A 16958-nucleotide genomic window follows, 5' to 3' on the forward strand; every position below is an offset into this window, starting at 1 on the left:
TAGAGCTGTATCCCGACCTGTATCCGTTTACTGTTATCCATGGCTTGTACGTCCCGACCCGTATGCCAGGTCTGTATCCCGACCTACTTGTATGTCTTGACTTGTACGCCAGGTCTGTTTCTTGACCTGTATCCGTCTACTATTATCCATGGCTTGTACGTTCCAACCTATACGCCAGGTTTGTATCCCGACCTGTTTGTATGTCTTGACTTGTACGCCAGGTCTATTTCCTGACCTGTATCCGTCTACTGTTATCCATGGCTTGTACGTCTCGACCTGTACGCCAGGTCAGTTTCTCGACCTGCTTGTATGTCTTGACTTGTACGGCAGGTCTATTTCCTGACCTGTATCCGTCTACTGTTATCCATGGCTTGTACGTTCTGACCTGTACGCCAGGTCTGTATCACGACCTGCTTGTATGTCTTGACTTGTATGTCAGGTCTATTTCCTGAACTATATCCGTCTACTGTTATCCATGGCTTGTACGTCCCGACCTGTACGCCAGGTTTGTTTCCCGACCTATATCCGTCTATTGTTATCCATGGCTTGTACGTCCCGACCTGTACGCTAGGTCTGTATCCCGACCTGCATCTGTCCGCTGTTATCCATGGCTTATATGTTCCGACCTCTACGCCAGGTCTGTATTTCGACTTGCATCTGTCTATTGCTATCCCTGATTTATACTTCCCGACCTGTATGCCAGGTCTGTATTCCGACCTGCATCTGTCTATTGCTATCCCTGATTTATACTTCCCGACCTGTATGCCAGGTCTATATCCCGACCTGCATCTGTCCGCTGTTATCCATGGCTTGTATTTTCTTATCTGTATGCCAGGTCTGTATCCCGACCTACATCTGTCCGCTGTTATCCATGGCTTGTATGTTCCGACCTGTACGCTAGGTCTGTATTCCGACCTGCATCTGTCTATTGCTATCCCTGATTTATACTTCCCGACCTACAAGCCATGTTTGCATCCTGACCTTCTGTGCTTCGCCTGAGGCCTTTCCTTCTACGCCTTTACCTAACCTGCGGGCCCTCTCCTGGGCTATACTTAGCCCGTGGATCCAATTCTAGGTTGTACCCGACCTGTGAGCCCCGTTCTTGATTGCTATCGAGGCTGGATTCGGTCCAACTCGGAATCCTATACTTTGACTACCCTGTCATCTGGGACATTGACCACAGCCATGCCAGCTTGACTTTTGACCTCCACGTAAGCTGGACTTTTGACCCCCACGTAAGCAGACCATAACCACGCCAACTTGACTTCTGATCTCCACGTAAGCTGGACTTCTGACCCCCACGTAAGCTGGACTTCTGACCCCCACATTAGCTTGACTTATGACCTCTACGTAAGCTTGACTTCTGACCTCCACGTAAGCTTGACTTCTGACCATCCTGTGGTCTTGACTCCTAACCATATCATCTTACTGACCCTACCATCATGCACCGTATCACCATACATATATTTTATTGAATTATCCATAAGTATCATCATATTATGAGTAAGTATATCTTTTATATTTTTTAATTATATTTCTTATGTCATAACTATTAGTGTTATAATTAATCTTTTATGGTAGGAGTTTTGAAAATTTATATTATGAATTGTTAACACATGAGTTTTGTCACGCCCCGGGGGAGTCCCTGTCCGAAAAAATTTCGACAACACCTCCCCTGTACGGGTGACAATCTGAAACATTTCTACAGGCACAATATACATCAACCACATATGGCTGGAACATATACACAACCACATAGTTTATATCATCAGCCCACTCGGCTAGAACAAAATATACAACAACCATGCAGTTATATATATTTTTTACAGCCCACTCGGCTGTACTAAAACCAAAACACAACGGAAACCGATAGAACACCAAACACAAGACTGCTAGCCGGCTAGGCTTACACCACACTACAAAACACCACTCCGGAAACAAAACCAAAACACAAGCTAGATACACAAATGCCAAAATACAAATGAACAACAGCGAAGACAGGTCTTCTGATGTGACATGGGGACTAGCAGGTAGGATACTCCAAGCGACTCCATAAACAACCTGGTACCTGAAAAAGATAGTGTCCACGGGGGTGAGTTCAACAACTCAACGAATACCAATAGACATGTATAGCAAGCTATAACAGACAATAATAACTATGGAGTACAGTCTCCTGAACAAAAGCTGGAATGCTCAATAGAAAAGGGCCGAAGAGATCTGTACTCACCAGGGTCTCCTATCAAAATAGTCACCGAGAATATCATAAATCCTGTATGCATGTCAATCATATGCATCCATATAAATGCAGCAAGTAAATGCAGCAAACACAAGCAATAAATGCATCATGCATATGATGCCAATGTCATGGTCACCCCTGACGCCAGTCAGTCATCTCACACACAATGGTGAGACCGAGTGGGTAGGGTTGTGGCAACCGTGCACTCTGACGTCACTGCTCCTGATGAGTGACCGAATAGACGGGATGCTGTCGGAGTACACCTATCCTCCTACCCCAAATCATAAATGGGGGAGCTCAATGCTCTCATCTCTCGGTACACGATAACGTGGAGGAAATCTCTACCGGCTACCACGCTGCATCACACTACCCATGAGCGGACCAACGGAGCCAAACAGAGTCCAACCGCCTGTCGGCTACCACGTTGCTACACTAAACTAGTGGAGCCAAATAGAGTAGAACTGTCTGCCGGCTACCACGCTGAGTCACCATACCAACGGAGCCAAACAGCAGAACTGTCACACACCTGTCTGATATACCACTAACCTATGAGTGGTGGTGTGTACGGATATATGTAACTGGCGATGTGCTCGACAATAATGGAGCAGACTATCGTGCAGGATGCAATCATGTGAGATGATGCATGACACTAAGCATGGAAATAACCTGATCAGCATAACAATATCCATATATATATATAATTTGTACCGTAGTATTGATGGTCAAATCTGAAGACCTAAGGTACACAGGTCAGGTAGGGTATAAAAACCTAGGTCCTGAGCATAATGAGGCATGGTATGTCACTACCATATGAGCATATATAAAATCATGCGGGTACTAACAATAAATGCATAACAGGTGAGCAAATAAGCATGTAAGAGGTATCCGATAGTGACATATCGAAATAAGAACGAACATAATTATTACTAAAGGCAATAACCTACTAAACATGTCAAGATGACATTATCAAAGATAAGTCAAGGTACCCGCCTCAAAAATGGAGATCATATCCGAAATATCCCACGTCGAGACACTCGTCTCGAATCCAAGTCCTACAAATCATATATTATACAATTTAGCTAACAGATAAGCAACAAGTGGCCAGACCTAAAGATCCAAACCCTCAGGAAAAATAACCCTATTCAAACTGATCATTATTATCCTCAATAAATGATTAGCTTCCACAACACTTACCCATGAATCCTTAATTACAATATATTCAATTCTGCCAACAAGGAACTGTACGAATCCAACCCATGACTATTAATCACAATTATTAATCTAATGTTTTCGATACAACCATGTATTCCTCTAAATCAACCAATCACTAGTGAACCAAACCTCAACAGGAAATAAAATCAAATCTCATCTCGTATCAACTAATTAATCAAATTCGAAACTGATACCAATCCAAATCAAAATAATTATGACTTAATCAACTCAAATTCTCATTCCAGACCCATATCTCCTCATCAACTAGTTAATCAATCCAACACAGAAATGAATCAAATTCAAAACTTACCCATATTGGGATAAACCACCACTGATCCAAGACCGGAGTTACCATGATCAAACAATCTCCAATAATCAGTCCCGATCCATATTCCCTCGTATGAACTCCAACGGCTGCTGTCCACCAAATCAATATCCCTAAATTAGCAACAATCTTAGACGAATCATAGCTAGAGCACGATAACAACAAGGATAGGACCACAGTGAAGAACCACCTAGAGCACTGACCTTTGCCCCTGATTGAAACCCAACTCATGTAGTGGTGGCACCTAGGATCGGGATGACCAGCACTCGTCGGTAGTGGACCGAGAGCTAGGGTAGAGGGAAATTCTAGCTGAGACAAAGGAGAGAAATCCAAGGGAAAAGGGGAAAGCTCCGGCGTCCAATGGCTAGTGATCGGCGGCTGGCTGGCTAGGGCATGAACACAGAGGAGGCGGCTGGTGGCAAACATCTAGAGCATGGTTCCGGATTGGAAGAGGAGCAGTGGATCCACGCTAGGGCATGGCTTGGAGGAGGCCGGCGGCACTACGGGTGGCGACGCCGTCGGGTGGAGAAGGCGCGACCGAGAAGAGGACTGAACTGTCGGCGCTAGGGCACGAGCACAAAGAGTGGAGAATCGGCAAAGGCTCGGACTCCTTAGCCTATCACCTTGTACACGAGGGAGAAGGCGGTGTTGCGGCGCCGGTTGAGAAGGGTAGTTAGGGCACGGCGTCGGGGGAAATCGGGAGAGGAGACGCGGGTTTGGGGAAGAAACGACGATGGAGAAGAAATAAGGAAAAAGAAAGAAAATTAAAAAGGAAAATCAAACATTTCCTCATTTAAATGGGGTAACCCAAACAGGCTTTCTCGGTGCCTAATTTTGTCTCCATAAACTCGTCCATACGATCTCCGAAAAATTTCAGAAAAATTTCTAAAAATTCCAAAAAATTCCCTTATCATTATTCATCATTTTTTCGTTTTACAAGTTTTATCGCTTGTGTCAAGAAGAATTTATATCATGGTTCAAATCATATGTAAGTAAACATTTTAAATTTAGTTAATACATATGTAAACTTTTAACAATTACCGTATTTGACGTTAATAATCGAGCTCACCTTGAAAAAGAAATGTTATTCCATCTTTCATGGGGTTCAAAAGCATTGGTATGCACTTGGCCATCTTATTTTATAAATGGTTATAATTTTTATACTCAAGAATATGGGATGGGGAAGAGTACAATGAATAGTGGGGTTTGTGTTCAGTGATCCAATGATGAAGGTACAAGCAATGATTTTTATAGTTTGCTGGATGAAATTATATAGATAGAATATCTTGGGTCAGAAATGTGAGCTATAGTATTTATGTGTCGTTGGTTTGACCCTATCAGAGGGATGAAGGTGCATCCACGGTATAATTTGGTTGAAATAAATCATAAGAGATTATATAAGAAATATGAACCATTTGTGTTGGCATAACAAGCAATTCAAGTATTTTATACTTTATATCATATTTTGAAACGTGACAAAATTGATTGGTGGGTTGTTTGTAAAATGAAAGCACAAAAAAAATTGAAGCATATTGGGAAGACATTGCATATTAGCAAGAGAAAGTTGTGAATACATTTCAGACTGAGGAATATATTATTCCAACATTACAAGATCCTAGCGGAGTAGTGATAAACATGGATGCAAAAGAAATTGATGATGATGTGGAGGAGGAGGAGGAAGAGGAAGAGGAGGAGGAGCAAGATGATGATGACATGGATGAGGATGGCAATGATAATGAGGACTTTGATTGTTAATGATAGGTAAGTTTTGTTATCTTAATATAAAATAATTATGATCTTTAATTTTCATATAAGGTACTACTTTTTTAGTTTTGAGTAAATTTTGTTTTAATCTATAACTTTAGAACAATCATAGCTCAATTGTTTGTTTATCTAATAATTTATTCGTAAACTTGTATATATTATTTATTAATGCTCTGTATTTCTTTCTATATATTATAGGTCATTACAGAAGATATCTATAATCGCAGGAATCTCACACACTCTCTCTTAACAAATATGGTAAATTTTTTTTATGTTATTTATTATGCATCATTATATTTTTAACTTTATCCTATTTTTGAATTTTTAAAGCATCTTTAAATGAGGTGGGCGTAGAGGGAGTTCACATGGCTAGACAATACCTAGCAGTGTACCTACGCCCATCCCTGATCAACCTGTAGGACCATCACATTCACCTTTGCTACTACAAGCAGGACCATCACATTCCCTTAAGCCAGTACATGTAGGACCATCACATTCGCCTTCACCAGTACATGCAGGACCATCACATTCTCCTTCGTTAATACCTTCACTGCACAATTTGGCAGATCTAGTTCCTACCAGATACTCATTTTCTGAGGTCCAAGATGTTCGAGTATTTGTAGTCCCTTTGGGAGATTCATAAGTATAAAATTAATATTTTAATTTTTTTTATTCTATATTTTATAAGTATTATTGTAAAGTAGGATTAAAACTTGGTTTGATCACTTTAATTGTCAATTTTTATCAAGTTTATTTAATTTTAATAATTAAGTTCTGATATGTATAAATTAGTTACTTTATTCTATTCCATGCTCTAATAGTATAATTGAGTTGCTTTATTTTCAACTATATCATGAGATTACATAATTTTATCTTTAATCATCCTCCCATTTTATGATAAACTCTGAAAATATTTTGATGTGCTACTTTATTTTTAACTTGGCATCTTTATTCTCAATAATGAAAAGCTCTAAGAGTGGTTTGATGTGGTACCTTTTTTTATCAATTAGACCATTAGATTAGTATATGATCATTATTTATTCTCTCGTTTATGAAAAACTCTGAACAATCTTTAATTAGCAATGATACTCTTCATATGTTTAATATATTAAATAATTGGACTATTTAACCATTGGACTATATTGGATTGTAGTAGTTACAAGATATGGTCAATTATAATTGCTAGTTTAGGGATCTTAAAAATATGATTACCCCTATCTTATATATTTTTAGACTTTTCTTGTTACTATTGTATCTATATTCATCATTCACCATAGGTTCAAAAATTTGGTACGTTTTATTCATGAAATTAATCAAATCATGAATAATTTTTGGATGGGAGATTCAATGTCTTATTCAAGTACTCCATCATCAATGAAAGAGTTATGGTGGAGCATGTTTAAGGTATAAATGATTCATTTTATATCTAAAATAAAATTAAATATATATACTCAATTGTTTTATTTTCTATTCAGCAAACGTATAATTGGGGCGCTGCCTATGAATTGGAAGTTAAGAAGATTTTCAAGAAAAAAATGTGACGATCACATTAGCCATACTCTCAATCATGCTAAACAAAGGGATAAAAAGTCACTTTGTATCATAGAGGATAATTAGACTAAGATCAGCAATTTTTGGGCAACTAAGGAAAATAAACAAAGGAGTCAACAGAATAGAATAAATCAATCTTATAATTTTGAAGTCTCATTTGCAACGCATACGGGAGGGTCAATTAATATCGATGGGGATAGACATAGAATGGTAAATATTTAACTCTTCTACTAATTTTTAACTCTCTCAATAATTTTTTAATCTATGACTATTTTATTATTTCTAATCCATTTTTTTATACCAAAGATATGGGAAAGCAACCTTCATTCATATAAACTTTCACCAAAACTTTTACAAAAAAGGAAAAGTCTTGGAGTAGGACTAGAGTAAAAGCAATAAATGTTTGAATTAATTAAAAATATATGTGTTTCTAAGTTACTGTTACAATAATTTTTTTTTAATTTTATCATTACAATACAAGACAAATACGATGAGCTCGAGATAACACATAGAAGTTCCTGTGCTAGTGAGAAAACTGAGTCATCTGTTGGTAATAATTTAGATTAATGGTTGGAGGCTAATGGATGATAGAAAGGGAGAAGGATATTGGGAATTAGTTTTTGAAGAAAAATCATAGAGTTTTCCATAAACCCTTTTCCACCCTAATAATAGTCACGACTCATATCAATTCATTGACCGAAGAGGTTTCACATTTAAAGGGCATAATATTAAAAAGAGATGAAGGAAGAAGAGCTAGAGATGTAGAAATGAGAGCTAGCTAGGAAGAAATGAGAGCTATGCGCAAACAACAAGATTTAATTATGAGACATCTTTAGTTAAGTTATACTCCTTCCGATTTTGGTGATATTGGTGGTGATGGCGATGATGGTGGTGATGAATCGCTTGTATGAATTTTATTTATCTCATAATTAGTATTTTTGAATATTAGTTATTTGATTGTAAACGTTTCCTTTTTTTTGCTAATACTGTCAATTTTTTTGAAACAGGATTGGTACACAATGAAAATCAATGACGGTGTAAGTAAAATTTTTGTGTGTGTTCATATATAGTAATTTCTTTATTGTAATCATTGATATTATTTGAATTTTTACTTTGATACAAGAAAATAAGGATATAAGAAGAAGATGGAGAAGATTTAGTGATGTTTGGAAATTTTTTGATGTATGGATGGTTTAGAACTTCTTATGATATTTGGATTTGTATGAATATTAGATATTTTGTGATGCTTGTATTTTGATGTATGATATGTTTGGATTGTAAAGATATTAGATGATGTTTGCATTTTGATGTATGAAATGTTTGGATTTTATGGATATTTTGTGATATTTGGATTTGATGTATATAAATTGTGATTTGGTTTATGTATAGTTTGATTGTTAGATATGATGTGTTAGATACGATGTGTACGAATTCAATAGATATTTTTGTATAACTATGTTATATACAGAATTTACATAATTCTGGATAGTTTTATTATGTTTTACGATAAATTTTATGGCGAAAAAAGTAGTGTTAGATTCTGCGACAAATTTTCATATTCGTCACAAATTCTATGATGAATTATCATATTCATTGCAAAATCTGCAACGACTTTGAATATTCATCGTAGTTTTGCGATAAATATGGAGACAAACTTTTTTTCCGTTGTAAAACTATCCTAATGTACCAAAAAATCTTACAAGATTCTGCAAGGAATTTTCATATTCGTAGCAGATTTTGCGGCGAATATGAAAATTCATTGCAGAATCTGCGACAAATTTTGAAAATTTTCATAGATTTTACAACGAATTTTCATATTCGTCGCAAAATCGGTGACAAAATTTGCAACAAAATTATTTTCATCATAAAACTATTATAATGACCGAAAAAATACTATATATTCTATGACGAATTTTCAGATTTGCCGTAAAATTTTGCAACAAATTTCTAGATTCGTTGCAAAAATCTGCGACAAATCTGAATATTTGTCGCAGAATTTGCGACGAATCTAGATATTCATCGCAGATTTTGTAACAAATTTCTAGATTCGTAGCAGATTCTGTGACGAATCTGACAAGTTGTCGTAGAATTTGTAATGAATTTTTATATTCATCACAGTTTCTGCGACGAATCTAAAAATTCATTGCAAAAAATGAAAATTCATTACCAATTCAATTTCTAAATTTTATGATCTTCCAAATAACTTTACTACGAAAATAAGAATTTGTCGTAAATTTTATGACGAAGTCTTATTTTCATCGCTAAATCAACAACAAATATTAAAATTCGTTTGAAAATTCATTTTAAAATTTTGCAATATTTGCAAGAATGTAGCGATGAATTTTATTTCTGTCGCAAAATTTGTAATAAATTTCAATTTTTCGTTACAAATATTTAGGGACGAGTTTTCTGTGACAAAAAATATTCATCACAGATTTCGTCGCAAAATATTTTTGCAATAATTTTTTTAAAAAAAATATGTCGCCAAATTTGTCTCAAAAAATAATTTTTTTTGTAGTGATCACTTGAAGATAGACAGACATTGATGTCAGATGATCTTCCTCCTGAACTATCATCTAATACTATTCCGAATTCAAAGATGAGTTTTTCAACCCTGGGCGATCGGTAAAAGAGGATTTGTTGGATCTTTTTTATATTTTTTTAATAAATTAATATTTTTAGTATTTTTTAGTTTTTTGGTATTTAGGCTATTTGTGGTCATTTCTATGTTTTACTAGTTAGGGTTTTAGGCCTATATAACTGTCTTGTTAATTGACGTTAGAAAAAGTTTTTTTATTAATAATTTTTTAACAGTATATTTTATTTTTCTATTTTCCGGTATTCCTCTTTAAATCAGTAGGTTGTAGAAGATTTCTTCTGGTATTCTTGCGCAAATCAATAGATTCAATAGCCTGCGGGATAATCATTATTCCATCTGGCGTCACATAGATATCCAAAACTTTAAAATGCAAAGAAAGAAAAAATCCTAATAGAAAGAAAAAAATTCTTAATAAACTCACAATCCTAAAATCCTTAAACAGATTTAAAATCTAAAAATATATAAGAGATAAATTATCAAAAATACCAAAAATACAAAAAAAAAAAAAACTCCAAAAATTAGAACAAAAATAATCTACTAAAAATATATACAAAAATCTAACGAATCCTGCATCACTTCTTTGATCAGCCATGTTGAATTTCGAAAGATCTCCTGGATCGGGTTGTTGTACTAACTAACTTATCTACATATCTATGGTAGGAGAGATGCTCACTCCCTTACCAATTATATTTTTTCTTGCTACAGAGTTTACATTGGTGGAAAAGTATGAGGGAGAGGGGAAGAGAAGGGAAAGTGATAAAGAAATATACATTATCATCGGCATGAGTATACCAACGTCTAAGATGCGATCAGTTTGCATGTACATGTTGGCCAAAGAACAAGATATCTGCCATTTGATGCTTTTTTTAGAAAAATGTTTTCAAATTCTTCCCTATAAAATTTGGACTAAATGGCCTGCCAAAGGTGGTAGGTGACCTAGAACTATTTGTTAATCCTCGTGATATAGATCAGTTATAATTTTAAACTCCTCGGTTGGCAGTCGCATTGCCCCTCAAATAACAGGTAATTATATCATTTAGGTATTGAATTGTTGGGCACATCACCTAACATGGAAGACTTTGTTTGCGATGCCTTAAGACATTTTCCTCCAGCTTAACATCAATCAGTTTCTTACTTAATTATGCAGTGGTTGCATTATGAGAACGAACGGAGAAAAGTGTAAGCACTATATATATTGATGATATTAGTAATTGAACTCATGCTCGTAAACAGTATATATAGCACACCTTTTCATTCTTCAATTAGGAAACAACTATATACATTTTAAAGTTCTGTCAAACAATTACTAGCATGTGTCTACAGGTTGTGCAAGGTCATGCACAAATTGGTTCCTAATTGAATTCATAATTGCGCTGCAGTTCCAATTAAAAAGTGTTCCACACTTGAGACAAGCAATAGTCAGACAAGTAGCTCTCCAAGTTTCCTTGAGGCAGATCAGGAGGGAAATCCCTTTCCGAGTTGACCTCCATTTTGGTGAAGTGATTCGACACGAGCTTCATCCCATCTGCATGTTCAGATATTGCAGTCTGAGACAAAGGAGTGGCTGAAACATCTTGGGGGCTAATCGAGTTTGTCGTCCTCGCTGGCATGAGATGGGAGAAGCAGGGCACTTGCTCATTCTCCTCGGAGCTCGATGGGTCCATGGCGATGAAGGATTCCATCAGAGGAGGCAGAGATATGTCATGATAGCTAGAAGTCTCAATGGTTGGTTTGGAGGTATCTCTTTTGCTCTTGCTGAACACTCTGCACAAGACCCAGTCTTCCTGCTTTGAGTCGAACAGTTTTGGTGGACCGAAAGACGAATCAGAGTCTAACTCAGATTCCATGCGGAACTCATGCATGACCCAGTCAGTCTTTCGTCCCTTGGGGGCTCTTCCTTTGTAGAACACTAACGTCTTTCTCATACCTACCAAGACTTCCTTTCTCTTCACTAGACGGTCCTTTCCTGTTGCCTTCCAATATCCCGATTGGGTTGCTCGGTTCGTCCGGTGTCCAGTAGCATACTTCCGGTCGCGAAGGCTGAAAAAGTACCACTCCTTGCCCCCAACACATGCCATGTCTGCTCCAAGGACCAAAGTATATGTTAATTATCAATACAATTAAGTTGATTCAATAATTCTTAAAACATCGATCGATGACATGACAATTGGATATTTAAAGATCAATGCTCCAAAAAGATTGCGAAGGAGTTTTGTTGTGGGTAGTAAATAAGATGATATTACTTGTAAAAATATAAATAAATAAATATAATTAAATCAATTAATAATTGAGCTGGGATGTGGAAAGAGTTGTACGATATTGAAACTCTCGTATTTGATGGCTTGTTTTAATTTGGTTGTACATAGGAGAAGAAAAGTCCGACTAGAATAGCTGAAGACATGCAGAGATAATTATTCTCCAAATTGACATGAATTTAAACACATAAAATTCAATTTTTGGTTTTCTTGGAGGTAAAAAAATTATCTTTAAAAAAATGCAAAGTAAAGAAATAACGAGACTGTAGAATCAAAAAGAGGAAATTGCATTGTCGAGGGGGATGGCATCAAAATTGCAGTAGAAAAATTATAATTAAGATGTAAATACCTGGAAGGTCCCATGGCTCACACTTGTTGAGGTCGACGTCGATGATGATGATGGGGAAGTAGGAAGAGGTGCTACCTGCCATGAGCTTGGGTTGGAGGTAATCGCAGACGAGCTCTTCGTCTCGCGGGTGGAAGCGGAAGCCTGGCGGCAGCTGGTGCTCTGCCATGCTCAGGAAGTTGCTCATGGCGCTGGTCTTGATGTGAGCAAGAAAGGGGGATAGAAGACGAAGAGGTAGAGGATGGAGTAGTTCTCTTGAGAAGAGAAGACGATGTCATGCAACGACCAGGCGTATTAATAGAGGATGGTCGAAGTCAACTGGAGAGAGAGAGGATTGGGGATCGAGGTTTGAGGAGGAGAGAAGTGTGGACAGGTTTGTCTTAGGTGAGTATCGAATATAGTTGAGGCCATTGAGCTGCCAAATGTGATGAGTGAGCAGTGTTTGAAAAATCTGACCAACCATGTGATAGACGAACTGTAGCTGTTTGATTTAATGTGTTAATTATGGATTTAATAGAGAATTAGATTGAGGGACGCAAAAGTTTGGAGGATGGAATGGTTGACAAATTATGTTCGTGCGAGGATTGCAGTTCGACAACAACATTCAAATCAAAGATTTCCAAAGAAAATAGAAATCTGGGGACGAGTCTGACTCTATCTCATCATAGTAAAATATGAATTGTATTTTCGGCTCGTGCATGCTATCGTGGCTCCATAGAGATCAATATCAAACTCCCCTTTAAAACGAATTTTTTTTTTTCTTTTGAAAAATAATTTAAATTTAGAGTTTAAATTTTCTATTTTAATATCAAAAATATTTTGAACTCGGAAAAGAAATATTTTGAACTCTGAAAAATATTTTCAACCTCAAAAAAAACATATTTTGAGCTCTAAAAATTCTTTTTAATTTTAGTCAAAAAAAAAAAAAGTTGACTCCCCCTTTTTAAAAGGAAAATTTATTACTACGTATAAAAAGTATTCGTACAAAATGAATAACTCACAGTGATGCTCGAAGAAGAAGATCGAAAAAGACGCTGGTGAAGATGTTGTTACTGTCATTGAAAAGATCACTGTGTACGACCTCCTCAGATTTTCCACAAATCAAATCATTCTTTATTGGATGTTCTCCTTGCACCTTTGCCCACACCTTTGATCTTTGGCTTGGACGTCATTTTATAAGGGGATTGAGGAACATAAAGAGGTAGGAGTGTTCCTTCCTCACCTCAAACCAACGCATTAATGAAGAAAATGAAGGGAAAGAGGTGCCCCTTCATCTCCTCAAAGTCTAACATCTCCAACTCATCCAAGTCAATCCTTAAAAGTTAACTAGTCACATAAACCATGTATGTCACGCCTCAGGTAGTCCCTGCCAAAAAAAATTTCGGCAGCATCTCCCCTGTACGGGTGACAATATGAAACTTCCTACAATGCCCTCAGGGCCACATATATCTCGGCCAACACTGTCGGAACAATAATAGTATATAACAGTACAAATATAAGCAAACACCCACGCAGTTTAATAGTGAAACTAAACTAATGCAACGATAAGCAAAACCATCTCTAAAATCTTACTCAACTACACCCATAAAACTCAAATCCGATATCCTACTCAACTACACCTATAAAACACAAATCACCAGCATATATCCAAACGAAAACCCTTTGATAATAAGAGATCGTACAAGATCCAAGTGCCAAAAGATACCAGTCTAAATAACATAGAAAATAACATAAGCCAAAATGTGTGAACTCGTCGCAACGCGGAGTGGTGGGGGACTAGCGACTGGAACCTCTTGAACAGCCTCGACCTGAAAATAGTAATAACAGGGGTGAGTCCAACACTCAGCGGATACCTAGTTGACATGCATAGTAAATAATATATAACCAGCAGTAATAAATATGTGTACAGTCTCCTGAATAAATATCATATGAAAAACTATAAGGTAAAGGAGTATCTGTATTAACCAGGACCTGGATATAAGGAAAAGCAAGGTCGTCAGACCGAGGAGTATCATAATCTTGTACGCATGTCAATCAAATACATCCATCCAATATGCAGCAAACAAAGTGCAGCAAACACAAGCAATAAATGCATATCCTGTATGCATGTCTAGCAATGCATCCATAAAAAATGCAGCATATAAAGTGCAGTAACCACAAGCAATAAATGCATATTGTTAGTTAGAGCCCTAGAGTCAATTATTTGATGATTGTATTATGGACTTGTTGTATCATATTCTTATATAAATAAAGACATTTATTTTTTGTTATTATACTTACTTGTATTGGTGCCACATAAACTAAGTATAATAGCGTCCTTGAGTAGAAGGTTCTTCTTACCTATATCAATCGATTAGTTGAATCGATAGTGAGATGATATAGGGAACACTACTCTTAATCATTCCTAGTCGAGTATTAACATTCAGGGACAATGTTAATGCAATAAGACTAGCATGTAGGTCAACTCGATGACTTGATCTCACAAGTCATGGATATAGAGATATCAAGTTGACACATAAGTATGCATTGGAGAATGTATACTGAATGACCCGCCATGAGAAAGTATCATGGATCGTTATATGAGTGTCATATACTTTCTCATGTGACTATTAGTATGACTACTAGTCCTTAGACCTGAAGTCACCATGGTTCCCTACATAAGGAGTTATGTACTTTAGTTTCGTCAAACGTCATCCGTAACTGGGTGGACTATAAAGGCGATTACTAGTTATGTAACGAATTATGCAGAGGGATGTGAGTGATGTAGATGGGATCTATCCCTCCTATATAACGGGAGAGACATCGATATTCTTGATAGAGTGAGACCACGAAGTGCATGGTCATGCCTAAATAAGTCAATATGAGATATTGAGCTCATTTGATTTAGTGAGCCTACTTGGAGTTCAAGATTTAGATTGATCAGATGATGACACGGTCTATGCCTTACATTGATCAATCTAGATGTCTAGGATAGAAGGACACTTGTCATATTTTGTGAGGAGTCACAATTAGTAGTCACAAGGTGATGTTGGATCTCAACATTCTTGTAATTTGGATAGTAATGATGTGTTGCTAGATACCGCTCATTACTTATGCTCCTAAATGGGTTTAGGGGCATTGCCAACGTTACAAGAACCTATAGGGTCACACACTAAGGACAATTAGATGGAGATTAGGATCATATGATGAACCAAGAGGATTAGGTTCATGTGATGAATTAAATTGGATTAAGAGTAATCCTAATTGAGCTAATTGAGTTGGACTCAAGTTGATTCATGTGTTTAATGAGTCTAATTTAGATTATGACTCATTGAATCAATTTAATTAAATGAATTAGATTCATTATATTAAATTGGCTTGAATTAAATGGTTGGATTAGATCAACCATGAGAGAGATTAAGTCAAGTTTGTCTTGACTTGAGAGGAAGAGGAAGAGTCAAGTTTGACTTGACTTTATGCCACATCATTTGTGACTTGGCATTAAGTGGCCAATGATGATGTGCCACATCATCATAGTTAACACATGTGTGTGCCACCTAATGGAGGTTACAAATTCCCTTTGCTTTAATGTGGCTGGCCACATTAATGAGAGGAGTTACACTTTGTTGTGGCCGGCCACTAAGGGGAATGAATGGGATTCTTTTTCATTCAAGGCAATTTTGATTCCATCTTCTTCCTTGCTCTCTCTTCTTGCTCTCCCTCTCCTCATCTTGCTGAGACCTTCTTGGAGTGCTAGCACACTCTAAGGTTCTCCCTCCATCGATTTGTTCGTGTGGATACGCATAGAGAGTTGTTTACCTTGACAACTTGAGATCCGGCATCTCCTTGGACAAACGGGACTCGCGAAGGGCACACTACGAGGGTAAAACTCTTTAACATATAGTTCTAGTGTAGATCTATAGGTTAGTAAACTCGTACTCATAGTTTTTCGAAATTTTATTCTTTGCACGGATCCGGTGGCGGGGGTTTCGGGGTTTCCGCGACGCGAAAAAGCGATTTTCGTGGCCCAAAAGACCCAACAGTGGTATTAGAGCCACGTGCGAAGCGAGTACGAGTTTAATTTGATTTTTATGAAAAAATATAGGTTCTGTAACTTTCTGTAATTTTATGGTTTTTATGGTTTTTATGGGTATTTTTCTCATAGAAGCGAAGCACAAGTGTTTCGACACTTGTAGGCTTCGACTACCGAGAAGATTTTTCCGAAACGGCAAGGTTTCGCCCCAAAACTTTTTGGGACAGCGGGCTAAGGCACTGTAAGATCGCTAAGGAACACTCGCGATGGTTAGATCGTGGGTAGGGGCGATGCCCCTGGCCCCGCTAGGGGATTCGTTCCGCGATTGGCCCGAAAACCCGCTAAACAGAACCGCCGGGAATTTTACTCATAAAAATTGTAAAAATTATAGTAAAAATTAGAGAAAATTATAGAAAATACATAATTTAGAATTATGTACCATTTGTGATAGTCATGGCCCAAAAGGACCCAATTTGATTGGTATATTTGTGTTGTAATTCATATTACGGCCTGCGCGCCGTCATTTGTGTTGTGTGTGCTGTATATTTGATACGCGACCTGCGCGTCTTGCCTTTCTCCATTTATTCTTGTTGTAAATTAGTTTATACTCGAATGTAACTCGAGTTTCAAAATTATAATGTACAAAATTGGAGCGGTG

General features: G+C 37.1%; 1 protein-coding gene across 1 annotated transcript; it reads right to left on the reverse strand.

Moving 5' to 3' along the window:
• Nucleotides 1-10899: 10899 nt before the first annotated feature.
• LOC122031921 (NAC domain-containing protein 21/22-like) lies at nt 10900-12687 on the reverse strand. The gene is made up of 2 exons (XM_042591152.1): nt 12292-12687; nt 10900-11767 (listed from the first exon to the last, which is right to left on the reverse strand). The coding sequence occupies exons 1-2, from the start codon at nt 12473-12475 to the stop codon at nt 11073-11075; spliced, it is 879 nt and encodes a 292-aa protein (XP_042447086.1). The 5' UTR covers nt 12476-12687; the 3' UTR covers nt 10900-11072.
• Between the last annotated feature and the right edge of the window lie 4271 nt (nt 12688-16958).

The sequence above is a fragment of the Zingiber officinale genome, chromosome 11A, assembly GCF_018446385.1.
Source record: "Zingiber officinale cultivar Zhangliang chromosome 11A, Zo_v1.1, whole genome shotgun sequence".
Taxonomy (NCBI): Eukaryota; Viridiplantae; Streptophyta; class Magnoliopsida; order Zingiberales; family Zingiberaceae; genus Zingiber; species Zingiber officinale.

Excerpts from the sequence above, each read along its gene's own strand:
- LOC122031921 (XM_042591152.1), bottom strand. The coding sequence starts at position 12,475 with ATGAGCAACTTCCTGAGCATGGCAGAGCACCAGCTGCCGCCAGGCTTC. Across the intron at positions 11,768-12,291 it reads TGAGCCATGGGACCTTCCAG|ACATGGCATGTGTTGGGGGC; the intron begins GTATTTACATCT and ends TCCTTGGAGCAG.